General features: G+C 47.6%; 1 protein-coding gene across 1 annotated transcript in view; it reads right to left on the reverse strand.

The window, feature by feature from the left end:
* LOC103290802 (protein mono-ADP-ribosyltransferase PARP15) overlaps nucleotides 1-17,309 on the reverse strand; it is a 48,929-nt gene that overhangs the window by 11,533 nt on the left and 20,087 nt on the right. The window contains exons 4-9 of the mRNA XM_054713922.1: nucleotides 12,764-12,985; nucleotides 12,339-12,417; nucleotides 11,320-11,445; nucleotides 8,862-9,011; nucleotides 5,937-5,999; nucleotides 2,417-2,584 (exon numbers count right to left, since the gene is read on the reverse strand). Of these exons, the coding sequence (XP_054569897.1) occupies nucleotides 2,417-2,584; nucleotides 5,937-5,999; nucleotides 8,862-9,011; nucleotides 11,320-11,445; nucleotides 12,339-12,417; nucleotides 12,764-12,985 (808 nt within the window). The remainder of the gene's footprint in view (nucleotides 1-2,416; nucleotides 2,585-5,936; nucleotides 6,000-8,861; nucleotides 9,012-11,319; nucleotides 11,446-12,338; nucleotides 12,418-12,763; nucleotides 12,986-17,309) is intronic.

Here is a 17,309-nt window from a genome sequence, read left to right on the forward strand (position 1 = left end):
GGCTTAAGCAAAAGACATTTATTTTCTTAAAATTCTGGAGGCTAAAAGTCTGAGATCAATGTGTTGGAAAGATTCATTTCTTCTAAGGCCTCCCTTCTAGGCTAGTGGATGGCCATCTTCTGGCTGTCTCCACCTGGCCTTCCTTCTGTAGCTATCAATGTCCTTTTCTAACAAAGACACCAGTTATATTGGATTAGGGACCACTCTAATAACCTCATTTTAACTTAATTACCTCTTAGAAGGCTGTATCTCCAAATACAGTCACATTCTGAAGTAGGAATTAAGGCTTCAATAGATGAATTTTGGGAGACACAACTCAGCCCACAACACCTCTAAACTTCAGTTTACTCAGCTATAAAATTGGAGTGATAATAGAAGATAATAGATATTAGAGATAAGAATATGTTGCTAAGCCCAAACCGGTTTGGCTCAGTGGAGAGAGCGTCGGCCTGCGGACTGAGGGGTCCCGGGTTCGATTCCGGTCTAGGGCATGTGCCTTGGTTGCAGGCACATCCCCAGTGGGGGGTGTGCAGGAGGCAGCTGATGGATGTTTCTAACTCTCTATCCCTCTCCCTTCCTCTCTGTAAAAAAAAAAAAAGTAAAAGAATATGTTGCTAAGACTATAGTAATTAAGAGCATAGTGGTAAAAATAAAATAAAAGGTAATGTAAAAAAAAAAAAAAGGAATAGTTGAAATGTACAGGCTAAGCTGCCTAGGTTTGAACTTAGTTATGTTGCCTTCTAGCTGTGTGATCTTGTGCTTTAATACTTTAAGTTCTTATCTATCAATGGGGAAACTAATAGTCAAGGCTGGGTCCACATTCTGAAATGTATACATCTCAGAAGAAGAACATAAAATTACAAACAGAAAATTATGATAAAAGTGAATATTTAGAATCAGAAAAGAAATCACAACCAAGTATAAATTTTTAAATGCTGAAAATGTATTCCTAAGTCAACTTTTTTAGCTGTTTTCCAAAAATGCTTGTAGCCACTCCAACACCCAGTGCCCAGGGAAAACTGAGAACTCAAAGTAGGAAGTAACAATGGTCTTAGCCCGTGGTGATCTCACGTTAGAAGTTTTACTAAATCATATAACCATGTGAAGGCATCATCAGGGCCTCTCTCAGGGCTTCTTTAAAAGCATGTGCAGAGATCAACCAAAGGACTTGTGTGCAAGCATATGAGCCTAACCAGCGGTTAAGGACAACAGGGGGGTGGGGTCATGTGTGGGGAGGGGTGTGGGCTGGGAATGGGGGGATGAGGACAAATATGTGATACCTTAATCAATAAAGAATTTAAAAAAAATAAAAATAAAAGCATGTGCAATTGGGTGTGAATGAATCAGGGAGTGAGCTATTAACATCATCTTCAACTAGGAGCAAATGATTGTATGATATGATAGAGATGGTGAGGAAAGTGTTCCTAGAAACTGTGAGCAGGATGAATCTGAGCTTGTTGGTTAGGGATAGAGACTGTATCTTACTCGTGGTTTTATGCCGAGTGCCTTGCACAGGGCCTGAGTAACAGCATTTCAATCTAATGACTCCATAAATGAGGACCCAATTGGGAAGCACGGCAGTAAACCAGTTGGGAGTGATCTTATGGGTTTGGAAACGAAAAAGAAGGCTGAAACTGAACTACCCTCTGGAAGAAGATTTAATAGGACCTGCTGACTACAGGGGTCTGGGACACAAAGAAGCAAGCATGGCAGGTCAGCTGGGAGTTCATGGCAACTCCGAAGGAGGAAACTAGAAAATAAGACAACTCTAGAGATGATGATGAGTTTGGATTGTAATATCATCATGTTTCTGGTGACAGAGAAATCTCCCTGAGGAGATTCTGGAGAAGGCTAGAAATGCTGATTTGGGAGTCAGTGCTGAAATGGGTCATTGATACTAGTGTAATGAGAACAAATGAGTCCCCCAAAGGGGGAAAAAAAATGAACAGTGAGAAAACCGTGACATTAAGGGCAAAACATGGAAAGATACTTAGGAAACCTAAAATAAAGAAAAAGATGGATAAAAGAGGCACAGGACCCACAGATGGCCCTAGAAGGGTCTGAGAGGTTGCCTGCCCACTTTCTGATTTACCTCACTATCACTTTCTGGACTCAGCATTGAGTTTTATTAAAAGTGAGGTTGTCTAAAGCAGTGGTTGGCAAACTCATTAGTCAACAGAGCCAAATATCAACAGTACAACGACTGAAATTTCTTTTGAGAGCCAAATTTTTTAAACTTAAACTTCTTCTAACGCCACTTCTTCAAAATAGACTCGCCCAGGCCGTGGTATTTTGTGGAAGAGCCGCACTCAAGGGGCCAAAGAGCCGCATGTGACTCGCGAGCCACAGTTTGCCGACCACGGGTCTAAAGGAATCTGGGTTATTCTGAATCTTTGGGCGATGAGAGGCTGCAAACCTGTTCCAATGGCAGGAAGGGCAATAGATGTGTACTTCCTCTGTTCACACTCTTCTAGAACACTGGAAACTGATTTCCTGACATCATTTTCTCCAAGGACATGAATTATTATATTGCACGATAGGAATCCACCTTGCGTAACTATAAAATCTCTGTGAGGCTGTGTCGCTGGGAAAGAAAAAAGGAAAGGAAACACACACAGTGCATTAGTTACGGGAAGCAACGCTGATTTTTGAGAAATGAAAATACCTGACAAAGGAAAAAGCCCTGAAGATTCATGACCAAGTGCAACCTCCCTCGATCGAGCTGGTTTCACTCTCTGGGACTGTGACAGGCTCATTTCCTTTACAATCCAGGTTATTCATTATTGAATATTTTGCACCTGCGTTAATTCACTCACTCCTCAAAGCAAGCCTGTGACGTAGGTTCTGTTTTCTCTATTTCACAAATTAAACAGAAGCACAGGTGGTTAAGGTCAGCCGCCGAAGACTGCCCAGGATTTGAACCTAAGCAGTCAGTGTCCAGAGCTCTCAACTCCCTCTCTACTGTCCAGGAGAGTCATTTATACCTCATTCAGCCAGATTCACTTTTCAAGGAGGTGAAAGTAATGTATTGTGTGGTGTGGAGGTGTGAAAGCATGAAGACTTCCCCTCCCTCAGAACCCATAGGGCTCTTGAGCACGTGGAAATTATCAGGGCTTGTTTTAAGGCACCCCCTTTTTGTTCTCTGAGCAAAGCAAGGCTCCAGGAAAATGCAGGAGGAGGAGAACTGGTCCCTGCCCACCCCACCCCACCCTCCTGGTGAGCTTCCATCGCGCAGGCACTCCCTGCTGCCCCTCAGATGTCTACCTGCTCTCCTCTCCCAGGTATCATCCTAAGACTTTTACAGCTGTCAGGCCAGCTGCATGCTCTGCTTCTGCTTTCCAAGGTACAGCTAGCTCTTGCAGCACACAAATAAATCCCTGCTGATGTCCTCATTTCGGGACCAGTATTACCAGCCTCTGATCTCTCTCCGGGAATTTATTCACTTCAGAGAAAATGTCTTAATCAGAGGAGAGCTATTAAGGTGGGAGTTTCAGGCATGACAATAGGTCAGTTGTGGGAATGTGTTGTCAAACATGTGACTTCTCCAAATCACACTCAGAGCTGACTGTCTACTCTGCAAGGTTCAGTCCTGGTTTTGAAGGATGAACAGTTTATGCGCACTCTTACAGTTTCTTCACCATGCTATAATAAAAAATAAATATTTCATTCCTGGCTTTTGGTTCAGAGTACCTGGAACCCTTCAAATCCCCTGAGTGACAAGAGTATCTTTTTATACATTAACTAGAGGCCCAGTGCACGAAATTCGTGCATGGGAGGGGGAGGGTTCCCTCAGCCCAGCCTGCACCCTCTCCAATCTGGGACCCCTTGGGGGATGTTTGGCTGTGGGTTTAGGACTGATCCCTGGGATCGGGCCTAAACCCGCAGTTGGACATCCCTCTCACAATCCTGGAACGCTGGCTCCTAACCGCTCACCTGCCTGCCTGCCTGATTGCCCCTAACTGCCCCCCCCTGCCAGCCTGATCACCCCTAACCACCTCTGCCTGCTGGCCTGATCACCCCTCACTGCCCCCCCTGCCAGCCTGGTCGCCCCTAACTGCCCCTCCTACCAGCCTGATCACCCCTAACTGCCTCTGACTGCTGGCCTGATCACCCTCAACTGTCCCCCCCTGGCCTGGTTGCCCCTAACTGCCCCCCCGGCCTGGTCACTCCTACCTGCCCCCCTGTGCTGACCTGATTGCCCCTAACTGCCCCCCTCTGCCAGCCTGGTCACCCCCAACTGCTCCCCCTGCCAGCCTGTTCGCCCCACGCAGCCTGTTGCTCAGTTGTTTGGTCGTCCCTCACTAACCCCCCTGTTGGCCTGGTCACCCCACACAGCCTGTTTGGTTGTCCGTTAGGTTGTTTCAGTTGCGATGGTTGCTTGGGCTTTTATAGATATAGATGAGATGACTCCTGGAGGCTGAGGGGTGGAGCTAGATAGCTCCCGAAAGATCAAGCCATCTTTCCAGGATTGGAACTCTCAGCCCAGCCCCCTGACCTCTAGGGACTGGAGAGGGGCTAGAGATTGAGCTCAGTCACAAATCCGATGGTTTAATCAATCATGCCCGCATAGTGACAACTCCATAAAAACCCTTAAACAACAGAGTTCAGGAGCTTCCTGGTTGGTAAGTACCTCTAGGTACAGGTAGGGTGGTGCACCTAGAAAGGGCATGGGAGCTCTGTGCCTCTTTCCCCATACCCTGTCCTTTGCTGGCATAAAATTTTAGGTGCACTCCTGCCTGGTGTGCCACACAAGCAAACTGAACTCTCAAACCAAACCTTCCTTTTCCTGTAAATGCTCCACTTGGCCAGAAATGTAGTATATACAGTCAGCCAATCCCCAAACACCAACACTGAACCAACTCTAAGCACTATATTTATTTCCTTGTTCCCTGATCTTTCTAACTAAAGTCCAATATACAACCCCAGGCAATCACACACTGTTTCCACGGTCCCACTTCCAATCCTCTAAAAAATTCGCTCTTGCCCACAGTCCCTCAGGAAGAGTGCTCCACACTTGTAAGGCACTGCACTCCCCTCCATGGGTTGTTTTCTTAAATAAAGGACCTCACACTCGTTATTAAATTGTTTTAGTTTTGTCATTTGACACATTTCTTTCACTTGGCTGTTCCTGAGTTGTACCCTTTATAATAAACTGGGAAAGGTAACAAAAGTGTTTTTACAGAGTTCTATGAATTATTCTAGTAAATTGTTGAACCTGAGAAGGGGTTATTTGGAACCTCTGAATTTATAGCCAGCCAGTCAGAAGTACAAGTGGCCTCTGAGACTTAAAACTGGCATTTGAAGCGGCGGGGGGGGGGGGGGGCGGGGGGGCAATCTTGTGAGAGTGAGACCTTTAACTTGTGGAATCTGGTACTAACTCAGGTAGGTAGTGTCAGAAGTGGAGAATTGGTTGGTGTCACAAAACCCCTCAGACCCACACAGGCTCCCTTATTTATTCATAAAAGGAGTAAAACTCAGGTACAGCTGTGCTATGTGAAGTAGAACAAGACTGGGGAAAGTAAAAGGTCATTTATACAGCACTTTACAGCTTACAAAACTTTCTTTACATTCATTTTTCCTTCTCATCCTCACAACCACATGTGGGACAGCCATTGTCATACTCCTCATCAGTAGAACTGTCTTTGGGTGAAAGAAGAGAAGCAAAGCTCAGGGAGGATCGCTGAGTAGAAGGTGGAGCCTGGATTATCAGGTCCCAGGCCTGGGTTCTTTCTAATTTTCAGGAAGAGACAGGTGGGATGGTGGGAGGGAGGACCTCTTCCCCACAGCCACTCCATCATATAGCACCTGTCTCCTCTCCCAGTGAGCCCACCTTCTTCCAAAGCGCTCACCACTTACTCCACCCATGGATCCTCTCACAGTAGTCTCAGCCCTTTAATTTTCAATAGGTTGTAGGCAAAAGCAACATGACATCATACCTAGTACAGCGCATTCATCCTCCACAGCTGGTCCAGCACCTTCTAAAATCGCTTTTGACACCCCTACAGAAGACATATTAATGATATAAAGCATCTGTTAAAATTCAATAAGTGGTTATGGCTTTTGTACATTAGGCTTTTATTCAGCTCACCCTTTGCATAATCCATTGACGTCCCCCTCCTTAGAAAATCACCTTTCTATAGCTGCCTTCATTCAATGGCAGATGAATAAACAATCTGATCCACAGGATGAGGGCACTGCCCAATAGCTGAAAGTCTCCAGTGTCTGCAGCTTTACCATCTCTATTTGTACTGGGATATTTCTGCAGTTATTTAAGTTTTGTTTTTTTGCATTCCGTGCTTACTGTTTTACAAAATTGAATAAAAATATAAAAATAAAAGTTCTGATACGAATGAGAAGCATGGATCTCAAAACTATAATAACCCTGAGCAATTTACTTAACTTCTTTGATTTTGTTATTTAATTTTGTTTGGCTGGGTTTTTCGCAATTAGACAGATAGTTGGCTGGCTTCAGTCCAAAGAATCTTCCGATCAAGGCTGCAGCCTCACCACATTGGTCACGTCTAAGGACAACTGGGTTCAGTGGTTGAAAACATGGACTTTGCATTTTGACACACTGGGTTGGAGTTGACTCCACCACTTACTAGCTAACATGTGACTACTCAGTTCCTCACCTGTTACACAAAGGCTGGCATAGTACTTTTCCTACAGGGCTGTTGGACATTGAAAGAGATAATGGATGAGAATTACTTAGCACAGAATCTGGCACACAGAAAGTACTGAATAAATGTTAGTTATTTCATCATCATGAAGATCTATTGATCTATTATCTATCTATCTATCTATCTATCTACCTACCTACCTACCTACCTACCTATGTACCCATATCTACTTGATTATGAATTGTCTCTTTTTAAAAATCTCCTTTTTTTCAGTTTGTTTGTTTTGGTCTCTGACTTTGCAATGGTGGAGCTTTTTCTCAAATAGATGATATTTGTCACCCCATTCATATGTAAGAGTGATTTTGGAAGCTCCATGTGCAGGAGGCTTGCTGACTGATAGGCTTCAGTGTAAGGTGAGCAGGCAGTAACTACTGGACTTTAGGATGATCAGGTTCACCCCCAAAGGATACTCCCATCCCCTGTCTAGGGGGCATAAGCCCATCTGCTGCTCAGAGAGCCCCACAGGGATAGAGGCTGGGCACTCACTGTTCATTACAGACACCTCACTGAAACCCTGTTTTCAGTCTAGCTCCCCATCCTCATCTCACCTGTTGCCAGTGTCCGGGAAGCTCTCTGGCTCAGTGTCTCTAAAAAAATTACACCTCCCATCTCTGGCTAAGAAAGAGCAAGGGAAGTTACTGCTGCACAGGATGGGGGATAGCATCAAAGGTCTCAGTGCTACTGATTCAGAATTCCATCCAATTCCATTTTCACCTCTTTTTACCCCCTGCCTTCCCAGGTTCCTGCTGCCTCCAGCTCCTGTGTTTCTAGGAGCTGTTGTTCTCTCCTGCAGGTACTGTTTTCTCCATTCTGTCAGCTACCTCCACTGGCTAGCTGCTTCCCATCTTCTGAAAATATGTTGCTATCTCTGTTCACTGTTGTTTTCCCTCCAACTCTCTTTCTCTGTGGGTTTATACCCTTTTAATTCCTTTACAGTTGCTCTGTCAGGGTTTCAAGAGGGAGCAAAAATAAATGCATATATTCAATTTACTATGTTTTAAATTATTGAACGTTCTTTACGGTTTTATAAAAATTGAATGGAGCCCTAGCCTGTTTGGCTCAGTGGATAGAGCGTTGGCCTATAGACCAAAGGGCCCCAGTCAAGGGATGTACCTTGGTTGCAGGCTCCTCCCCAGCCCAGGCCCTGGTTAGAACAACCGCAGGAAGCAACCAATTGATGTGTTTCTCTCACATCAATGTTTCTCTCTGTTTTTCCCTCTCTCTTCCACTCTCTAAAAGATCAATGGAAAAATATCCTCAGGTGAGGATTAATAAAAAAAATATTTTTGAATGGATATTCTAGAGATTCACTTCTGCATGGTAAGTTCCATAATATTTTTGCAACTTAGAAAATATTTTTTAAATGTTAAATCTTTATTGTTGAAAGTATTACATATGTCCCCATTTTTCCCCCATTGGCCCCTTCTAGCTTGCCCTGGTCCCCCACCCCAGGCCTTTACCATGCTATTGTCTATGTCAATGGGTTATGCATATATATACATACACGTTCTTTGGTTGATCTCTTCCCACCCAGCCAGCCACCCTATGTTTTATCTTGCTCTTTTAATTTAAAAATTAGTGGTTTATAATATACATGATGTATCAGCATATGAGTAATGTATATAAGTTGTAAATGAATAGACATGTGGAGAGGGCATGCTCAAAAGTTTTATATCAAAGGGGCTGGTCAAATATTTTAGGGAAAATTAAGAAAAAGAGGTTGAATTTCATTTGGGTCAGTATAGTATGGAGAACAGTTATGGGAGTTGAGATGTGATTATCAACATAAAAAGGGAAATAAAAATAGAAGAACTTAAAGCTGATTAAATTGTAAGTGTGGAATTTTGATAGTTCAGAGCTAAGAAGGGGACGAGAGCTGACACTAGATATAATGCATCAGATACACCCCATCTTTACATCACTTATACCCCATCTATGCTTCTTTGGGAGTAGGCATTTGACGGCAGAGAAAGTCAGGCTCAGAGAGGTTGAGTGATTTGCCCAAGGCCACAGGATGGTAAGTGACATAGCCTGGATTCAAAGCCAAGTCTTTCTGATTCCAGGGCCTGCATATTTACAACACACCTCTCTGTCTACTCAGGGCAACATTAGCCACCATTTCCCTTCCAGAAATTGGTTTTATTAATAGTTACAATCAAGTATATAATTTAAATGAGGTACCTAATTTCAGGTTAAACATCCTTGTTGTTGAGTTTACAATAACATCTGCACTTTCTTTTGTGATATCTCCATTAGCAACCTGGAAAGTAATCGCACCAATTTTCATTTCATGCACTGTGGGCCAAGGGCAAGTGACAGTCCCAAAGATACCTGAAAAGAAAGAAGATGGATAAAGGAGCAGCTGGCTCTTGTAGGAAAAACATAAAGGGTTTCCACTCTCTTCCTTTCCCCTCGAAATAAATCCAAACATTACCATGTCTCCTAGTCTATTAAGCTGCTGGGTGTTCTTTTTAAAGGAAATCAGAAAACAATGTTTTGTAGCAGTAGGAATATCTATATTTTCTCAGTTAAATAGGATGAGGCAGAAACATCTGCTTGACCATCTATTTGTCTGCAAAAGTTGCTGTGATGTCAGGAGAGAGAAAGAAGGTGAGAGAGCAAAGTGCACTCTCATGCTGACATTTCTTGGAGATTCTTTTTTTTTTAAGCTTTATTGATGTATGGTTGACAAACAAAAATTGTATATATTTAAGGTGTGTATTGTCAGTTTTCATTGTGAAATGATGCCACAATTGAGCTGATTAACACACCCATTCTCACACAGTTGGTGTGTGTGTGTGTGTGTGTGTGTGTGTGTGTGTGTGTGTGGTGAGAACCCTTGAGATCCACTCTCTTAGCAAATTTCAAGTATTTGATGTGGGGGCCTGATGCGGCGGGGGCCAGACATGGCGGGGATCTCCATTTTCTGCGTCCCTCGCAGAAAGAGAGATGAACGAACCGGTTCTAAATAGAGGTGGCCAGGGATTGAGAAATATTAGAAATAAAGAAAACAAGATGCAGAAATAGATTCATAAAGCTGGGAGCTGGGTGGATCTTTCTGTGCCTTGCTGAGGCCACAGAACAGATTCAGACAGCAAAGCGGAGGCTTTATTTATAATCAGGGACAAACAAGGTAATCTACAATGTTGTTGTAAGTTTCACTTATTTGGGCAGCACTTGCTTCCCCTCCCACAGCCCACTAGCTACCCAGGAAAGATCTAGGGAGCAGTTACAAGATCAAGCTTAATTATGCTTAGAGGACTGTGCCCTTCCAAACTTGGGACTTGTTTGTGACTTTGCCAGCAGGTCAGTCCGAGGCTTAACCCTATAACCACTTCCTACAATTTGATACATTATTATTAACTGTATTCCCCATGCTATACATTAGTCTCCAGAATTTATTCATCTTATAACTGAAAGTTTGTACTTTGGGAGATCCTTTTATTACCATTTTACAAAAAGGAAAAATGGTCAGAGTGGCTAGGTCATTTGTCCCATGTTAAACAACAGCTCACTAATCAACATGAGCTCTTCCTCCCTTCATATCCCACTGGAATAGCAATAGCAAGGCTGTTCTGGGAAAATGACAGTGATATGCCATTTAACATGTTGACATATGACTGTCCTCTCTACACTCTGAGGCTTTACAACTTAGATGTGCCGTTTCTACTAATGCCATAAACTTTTTAGACCTCTGTTTCCACATTTATACAATGGCAACAGAACCAACCACCTGCCCATGGGGCCATGGTATAAGTTTAAATAATATAATACATATGAAAGCAATCAGTAAAGTTTAGTGTGCCATGCAAATTTCAGTTATCTTTTATTATCATACTAGAGGCCTGGTGCATGAAATTCGTGCATGGAGGGTGGATTCCCTCAACTCAGCCTGCACCCTTTCCAATTGGGGACCCCTTGCGGGATGTCCTACTGCCTAATCCCAGGGATCGGGCCTAAACCGGCAGTCAGACATCCCTCTCACAATCTGGGACCACTGGCTCCTAACTGCTCACCTGCCTGCCTGCCTGATTGCCCCTTACTGCTTATGCCTGCCAACCTGATCACCCCTAACTGCCCTCTCCTGCAGGCCTGATGTCGCCCCCAACTGCCCTCCTCTGCTGGCCAATTTGGTTTTGATTGGTCCGTTCCTATGCCAGTATCAAAAGCTTCACCTCCTAGGCAGCCGTTGGCTCCCCACAGCACCCAGATTTGGTTCTCATTGTTTGGTTCCTATGCCAGTCATTGTCAAAAGCTCTGCCTCCTAGACAGCCATTGGCTCCCCACAGCACCCAGATTTGGTTCTCATTGGTCGGTTTCAATGCCAGTCAGTGTCAGAAGCTCTGCCTCCTAGGTAGCCATTGGCTCCCCATAGCACCCACCTTTGGCTCTGATTGGTCGGTTCCTATGCCAGTCAGCATCAAAAGCCCCACCTCCTAGACAGCCGTTGGCTCCCCATAGCACCCACCTTTGGCTCTGATTGGTCAGTTCCTATGCCAGTCAGCGTCAAAAGCTCTGCCTCCTAGGCAGCCATTGGCTCCCTACAGCACCCACCTTGTTTCTCATTGGTCAGTTCCTATGCCAGTCAATGTCAGAAGCTCCGCCTCCTAGGCAGCCATTGGTTCCCCACAGCACCCACCTTTTGTTCTGATTGGTTGGTTCCTATGCCAGTCAGCATCTCCAGGCCTATCTCTGGGCCTGATCAAAGAGGCGGGGCTTAACGGCAGCCCCTTCTGAGGCGGGGAGAGAGAGAAAAGCCTGGCTGCTGGTGAAGATCAGAAAGAAAGAGGGAGAGAGAGAAAGAGAGAGGTAAGTACACTGATCAACAGCTTCCACTGAGGCTGCAGATCAGACCCTGACTCACTTTCTGGGTCTCAGCCACCTGGGCAGTCAGTGCTGGGTTGACAGGCTGCAGCTGGGCAACCCAGCGCTGACTTCCGGATGGTCTGCGTTTGGTCGCAGGCTAGGCCCCTTCCCAAGCCCCAGGCTTTAGGCTTGGGAAGTGCCCCCACCCCCCACCCCGCCCCTCCAATCGCAGACTCAGCCCCTTTCTCCAATGGCCGTCTGAGAGTGACCTGGGTGCGGAGGAGGTTCCCGGGACCCAGGTATGTATGCAAATTAACCACCATCTTGGTTGGGTTAATTTGCATACTTACTCTGATTGGCTGTGGGCATAGCGAAGGTACAGTCAATTTACATCTTTCTCTATTATTAGGTAAGACTAGAGGCTCAGTGCAGGAAATTTATGCACTTGGGGGGGGCGGGTCCTTCAGCCCGGGCTGCGCTCGCCAGCCGTGAGCCCAGCTTCTGGCTGAGTGGCACTCCTTCTGTGGGAGCACACTGACCACCAGGGGGCAGCTCCTGTGTTGAGCATCTGCCCCCTGGTGGTCAGTGCACATCATAGCAACCAGTTGTTCTGCCGTTCAGTCGATTTGCATATTAGCCTTTTACTATATAGGATCATAGAAATTCTGGCCTCATTACCAGTTATTTCGTTCACAACAATATGATCTATTCTTTGGAATGCACTGACACTTTCTCCATTACTGATTTGTTCTTCACGGGAATTTGTTTCTTTCTATGGGACTTCAACTAACACCAAAGAGTTACTAAGCAAAGGGAAATATTGCCCCAGCAGAACAACTTGACCAGCCAGACCTTGGGTATTTCCAACCATGAGAATCCTCTCCTTGTTGGGATTTCCACTTGACCATCTAGTGAATTTATCTAAAAATGCCTAGATAGAAAGAAACACAGTTACTGACCACAATAATGCTCTGTAGAAATATTAACCCAATTCTTTGGAACATGGAGAATCAAACATCAAACAGGAACAATTGTTCTCAATAGATATTCTCCTTATTTCAGAGACTTTTTAATTAAAGGGTTATGATTCAATTCAGGAATTTCCTCAATACCAGTGCTGATTTATATTATTTCATGGGAAGACCACACTTCTACATGACAACTCCCATCAGCAACCAACACTTATGGGTAAGGAAGTAGAAAATGCTGTTATTTACACATCTACAAAAGATTGCACTTAGCTTGCCAGAATGACCAGAAGAGATATGTAACCATACCTTATGGCTTTCATCATCATCGAGATGTACCAGAAAGTAAACTTTTTGTAAGGTTTTCAGCCACGCACTGGTACTAAATTTGGACACTTCTGAAAGGATTAGTTCAACAAATACAGCTTTGGGAAACCCCAGATCTCCTGTTCCAATCATGGGAAATGTAATTGATGAGAAAGATAGCCGTTCTACAGTCATCAAACAATTCTTGATTATATTTGCCATTATCTGAAATGTACAAAATGCATTTATATAAGTTAGGGCTCAAGCTGATAGAAAACAGAAAAACTGTGGTTACAGCAACCCTGACCAGGCCCTCTCTGTTATCCTAGGTCTTGTCAGGGCTTATGGAGTCAGAAGGAGAAACCAAGAAGAGAGAGAGGACTTTTTCAGAGATTCAAACTCATGCAGGAGAAAGGGGCCCAACAGTATAGAAATGGTTCTGAGTATCTCGTTGCAAATAAAATTGATGTTTATGAAGACTTTTAAATAACATGGGCAAGTGTTTATGTTATGTAAAAAAGGCAGGATTAAAAATAGAAGAATATATCAACTAAAAATAAATATGCATAAAATTGAAGATAATATAGTAAAATGTTAATCAAAGTTATCTCTACTTGGCTGGATTATGATTTTTATTTTTGTGCTTTCTGTGTATTTTCTGCAATGTACACATATTACTTTATATTCTGGAGAAAAAAAAGCTAGGGGGGTTAAATTAGGGATAGAGGTGAAAATTAGGTCATCAAAAGAAGGGCACTGACCCTTCTCATTCTACACCACAAATATGGCTGCCTTTCTTAGTTATACTGAAGGATTATTATGCTAATCTAATCTTCAGACACCATTCCTGGAGAATCCCAATGATTGCTATTCCTTTTAAAGGCCCATTTTTCTGACATAACTGGAAGTTGTGATAGACTCTTCACAAAAGGTAATAAAGATTTCAATAGGGAGAAACCAAGATGGCAGCATAGGTTAAACACCTAACCTGCAGCCGGGCACAACAATTTCAAAGGCACAACTAGAGGTCAGAACGGACATCGTCCAGAACCACAGGAGAGCTGGCGGACTGAAATGCCCACAGCTGGGGGGAAGGAGAAGGCCACGGGGACAATCGGGGGAGCCGTAAAAGCCTGAGGTATGGAGAAACTGGCGGAGACACGAGCACGCGCGCCTGCGGGGAGGATGGAGCCGGAGAGGAAGGGGCGGCTGACGGCCTGGCCGGTGTTCACTGGCTGGAAGGAGATAAAGGCTCCGGAGTGCGCTAAGCGCCGGCTCCGACTGCACTGAGCGCCAGTTCCGGGCGAAACCCTGGGAAGCCAGGCGCAGGCTGGGGGAATGGATCTGGGCTGTGGGGCGCAGGCACAGAGGAGCGGGGGAAGGCAGAGCTCCAGAGGCGCGCACGGGAAGGGGCGCAAAGGACGGACTGTTGCCTGCGCCACTGAACTGCCCTAGCGGGAAGGAGACATAAGCTCAGGACCGTGCTGAACCCCAGTTCCGACTGCACTGAACCCCAGTTCCGGGCGAAACCCTGGGAAGCCAGGCGCACGCTGGGGGAATGAATTTGGGCTGTGGTGGCGGAGGCACAGAGAAGCGGCGGCTCCAGACGCGCGCACTGGAAGGTGCGCAGAGGACGGACTTTTGCCTGCGCCACTGGGTGGCCCTGCTGGGAAGGAGACAGGGACGCCAGACTGCGCTGAGACCCAGTTCCAACTACACTGAAACCCAGTTCCAGGTGAGAATCTGGGAGTCCAGATTCATTAGGGGAGGGACTGGACTGTTTGGCAGTGGGCGAAACTCCAGGGCGCGTTTCTCTCAGAGGTGTTTGCAAGGAATACAGAGGGACACAGACGCAGGAGCCTCATAGGGCGGGGCTGACAGGAAGCCAAGGTTGTAGGCTCCACCCTGTAGCTCCGCCCCAGCCAAGCTGAGCAGAAGCTTTTTCCTGCTGAGTGCCTCAGGCAGTGGCTGACCCACACTACATTGGAGACCCAGAAACGAGGGCATCTAGTGGTTGGTGTGAGATGACACCAGATTTCAATCACTTGCATAAGGGAGGCATTCTAGAGGCAGACTCAGTGAGCGCCAAGGCATTGCTGCATCAAGACCCGGCCCACAAACATGTCTCCTGCACAGCAACTCTTCCTATATAGACAAAGAGGGTCCTCACGGCCAATTGGCCTGGAGGACAATTCCTCCCAGTGACACCAACAACAATCAAGACTTAACTGTACAAAGGAGGACCAAGATGGAGACATAGGGCGGCAGCCTGATCGTTGCCTACCACAACAATATTGAGACTACGACGGGAGAGCAGAGCAGACACCAGCCAGAAAGACCGGGGGGCTGGCTGAGCAGATGCTCTACAACTAGAATAAAAGAGAGGGGTACGCAGGATGATGCTGATGCCGGTGACCCAAAGTCCACACTTTAAGAACTATGGCTCAGGCGACACAATGGCGGCCTGGAACGTGCTCGGCGCAGTTCCCCCGGCGGTCTCCGGCTGAGGGGACGGCTCCACTCGCTGCCGAGCACGGACAGACGAGCCCCTGGGAGACATGGGGTGGGAGACTCCGTGCTTGCTGACCTCCGAGTCCTTCAAGAATCTCAATGCCCCGAAGTGGCCAGGTGCGCACGCTCAGCGACCGGCCACCGTTGCAGACCCAAGGGCCGACGCAGCGACACTGGACCAGCCCACCGCCGTGCACCGGGCACACCGGAGCCTTGCCGAGCCCGCCGCCCAACGAGTTCTGCGGCAGCCGCCCTGGAGCTCTGAGAAAATGACCGAAGGAATTGCTGAGAGGGAATTGACCAACAGGAATTGGGATCAAGAAGACGAAACCCCGCTGAGACCCGAGTCCAGGCGAGCCTGTGAGCCTCTGGACTCAGATGTGGTCACACGCCTCTGGGTCTAGGTGAGGACTCACGCCCCTGGGTTTGGGTGAGGCCACGCGCCCCTGGGTCCAGGTGAAGCTGGATTCCGGGTTCGGGTGAGGCCATGTGCCCCTGGGTCCGGGCGAATCTGAACCCTGGGTCCAGGTGAGGCCGTGGGCCCCTGGATCCGGGTAAGGCTGGGTCCCGAGTCCGGGTGGGGCCGTGCGCCCCTGGATCCGGGTGAGACCACACGACCAGGGGTCTGAGAGAGGTAACGTCCCCCTGGGTCCGGGTGAAGCTGAACCCTGGGTCCGGGTGAGGCCGTGGGCCCCTGGATCCGGGTAAGGCTGGGTCCCGAGTCCGGGTGAGGCCGTGCGCCCCTGGATCCGGGTGAGACCACGCGACCAGGGGTCTGAGAGAGGTAACGCGCCCCTGGGTCCGGGTGGCTTCGTGCACCTAGGTCCAGGTGAGGCCACGTGCCCCTGGGTCTGAGAGAGGCCATGCACCCCTAGGTCCGGGCGAGACCATGTGTCCCTGGATCCGGGTGGGGCCTCGTGCACCTAGGCCCGGGTGGGGCCGCGTGCCCCTGGGTCTGGGAGAGGACAAGCGTCCCTGGGTCCGGGTGAGACCATGTGTCCCTGGATCCGGGGGAGGCCTCGTGCACCTAGGCCCGGGTGAGGCCACGTGCCCCTGGGTGTGGGGGAGGCCAAGCGCACCTGGGTCCGGGTGAGACCATGTGTCCCTGGATCCGGGTGAGGCCTCGTGCACCTAGGTCCAGGTGAGGCCACGTGCCCCTGGGTCTGAGAGAGGCCACGCACCCCTGGGTCCGGGCGAGACCATGTGTCCCTGGATCCGGGTGAGGCCTCGTGCACCTAGGCCCGGGTGAGGCCATGTGCCCCTGGGTCTGGGTGAGGCCAAGTGTCCCTGGGTCCGGGTGAGACCATGTGTCCCTGGATACGGGTGAGGCCTCGTGCACCTAGGCCCGGGTGAGGCCACGTGCCCCTGGGTCTGGGAGAGGCCAAGCGTCCCTAGGTCCGGGTGAGACCATGTGTCTCTGGATCCGGGTGAGGCCTCGTGCACCGAGGCCCGGGTGAGGCCACGTGCCCCTGGGTCTGGGGGAGGCCAAGCGTCCCTGGGTCTGGGTGAGGCCATGTGTCCCTAGATCTGGGTGAGGCCACGTGCCCCTTAGTCCAGGTGAAGCCGTGCCCCTGGGTCCGGCCGAGACCAAACCAGAGGGAGTCGGACCTCCGTTACCACCATTTGTCCACCATCCAGAGCTGAGGGGTCAGTGCTGACATGTACACATAAGGAACTGGTGGACATTGAAATTGGGTCTCAAAAGAACTGTTGGTCCAGAAAGAAACTCACTACAGACTGATTCATTTGCCTGTCAGCATAACTATTATTGCTTGTCTCACATTCAGTTCTCATAAGTATATATCTAGTGACATATGATCTCGCTCATCTAGGGGAAATGATGAACAACATAGACTGAGGAACAAGAACAGAACCAGAAGCAAGGAGGCATCGATCGGACTATCGGGCCTCAGAGGGAGGATAGGGGAGGGTGGGGGGAGGGGGAGAGTTCAACCAAAGGACTTGTATGCATGCATATGATCCTATCCAACGGTTAAGTTCAACAGGGAGTTGGGGCATGCATGGGGAGGCGGGGGAT

Source organism: Eptesicus fuscus, chromosome 3 (genome assembly GCF_027574615.1).
Source record: "Eptesicus fuscus isolate TK198812 chromosome 3, DD_ASM_mEF_20220401, whole genome shotgun sequence".
Taxonomy (NCBI): domain Eukaryota; kingdom Metazoa; phylum Chordata; class Mammalia; order Chiroptera; family Vespertilionidae; genus Eptesicus; species Eptesicus fuscus.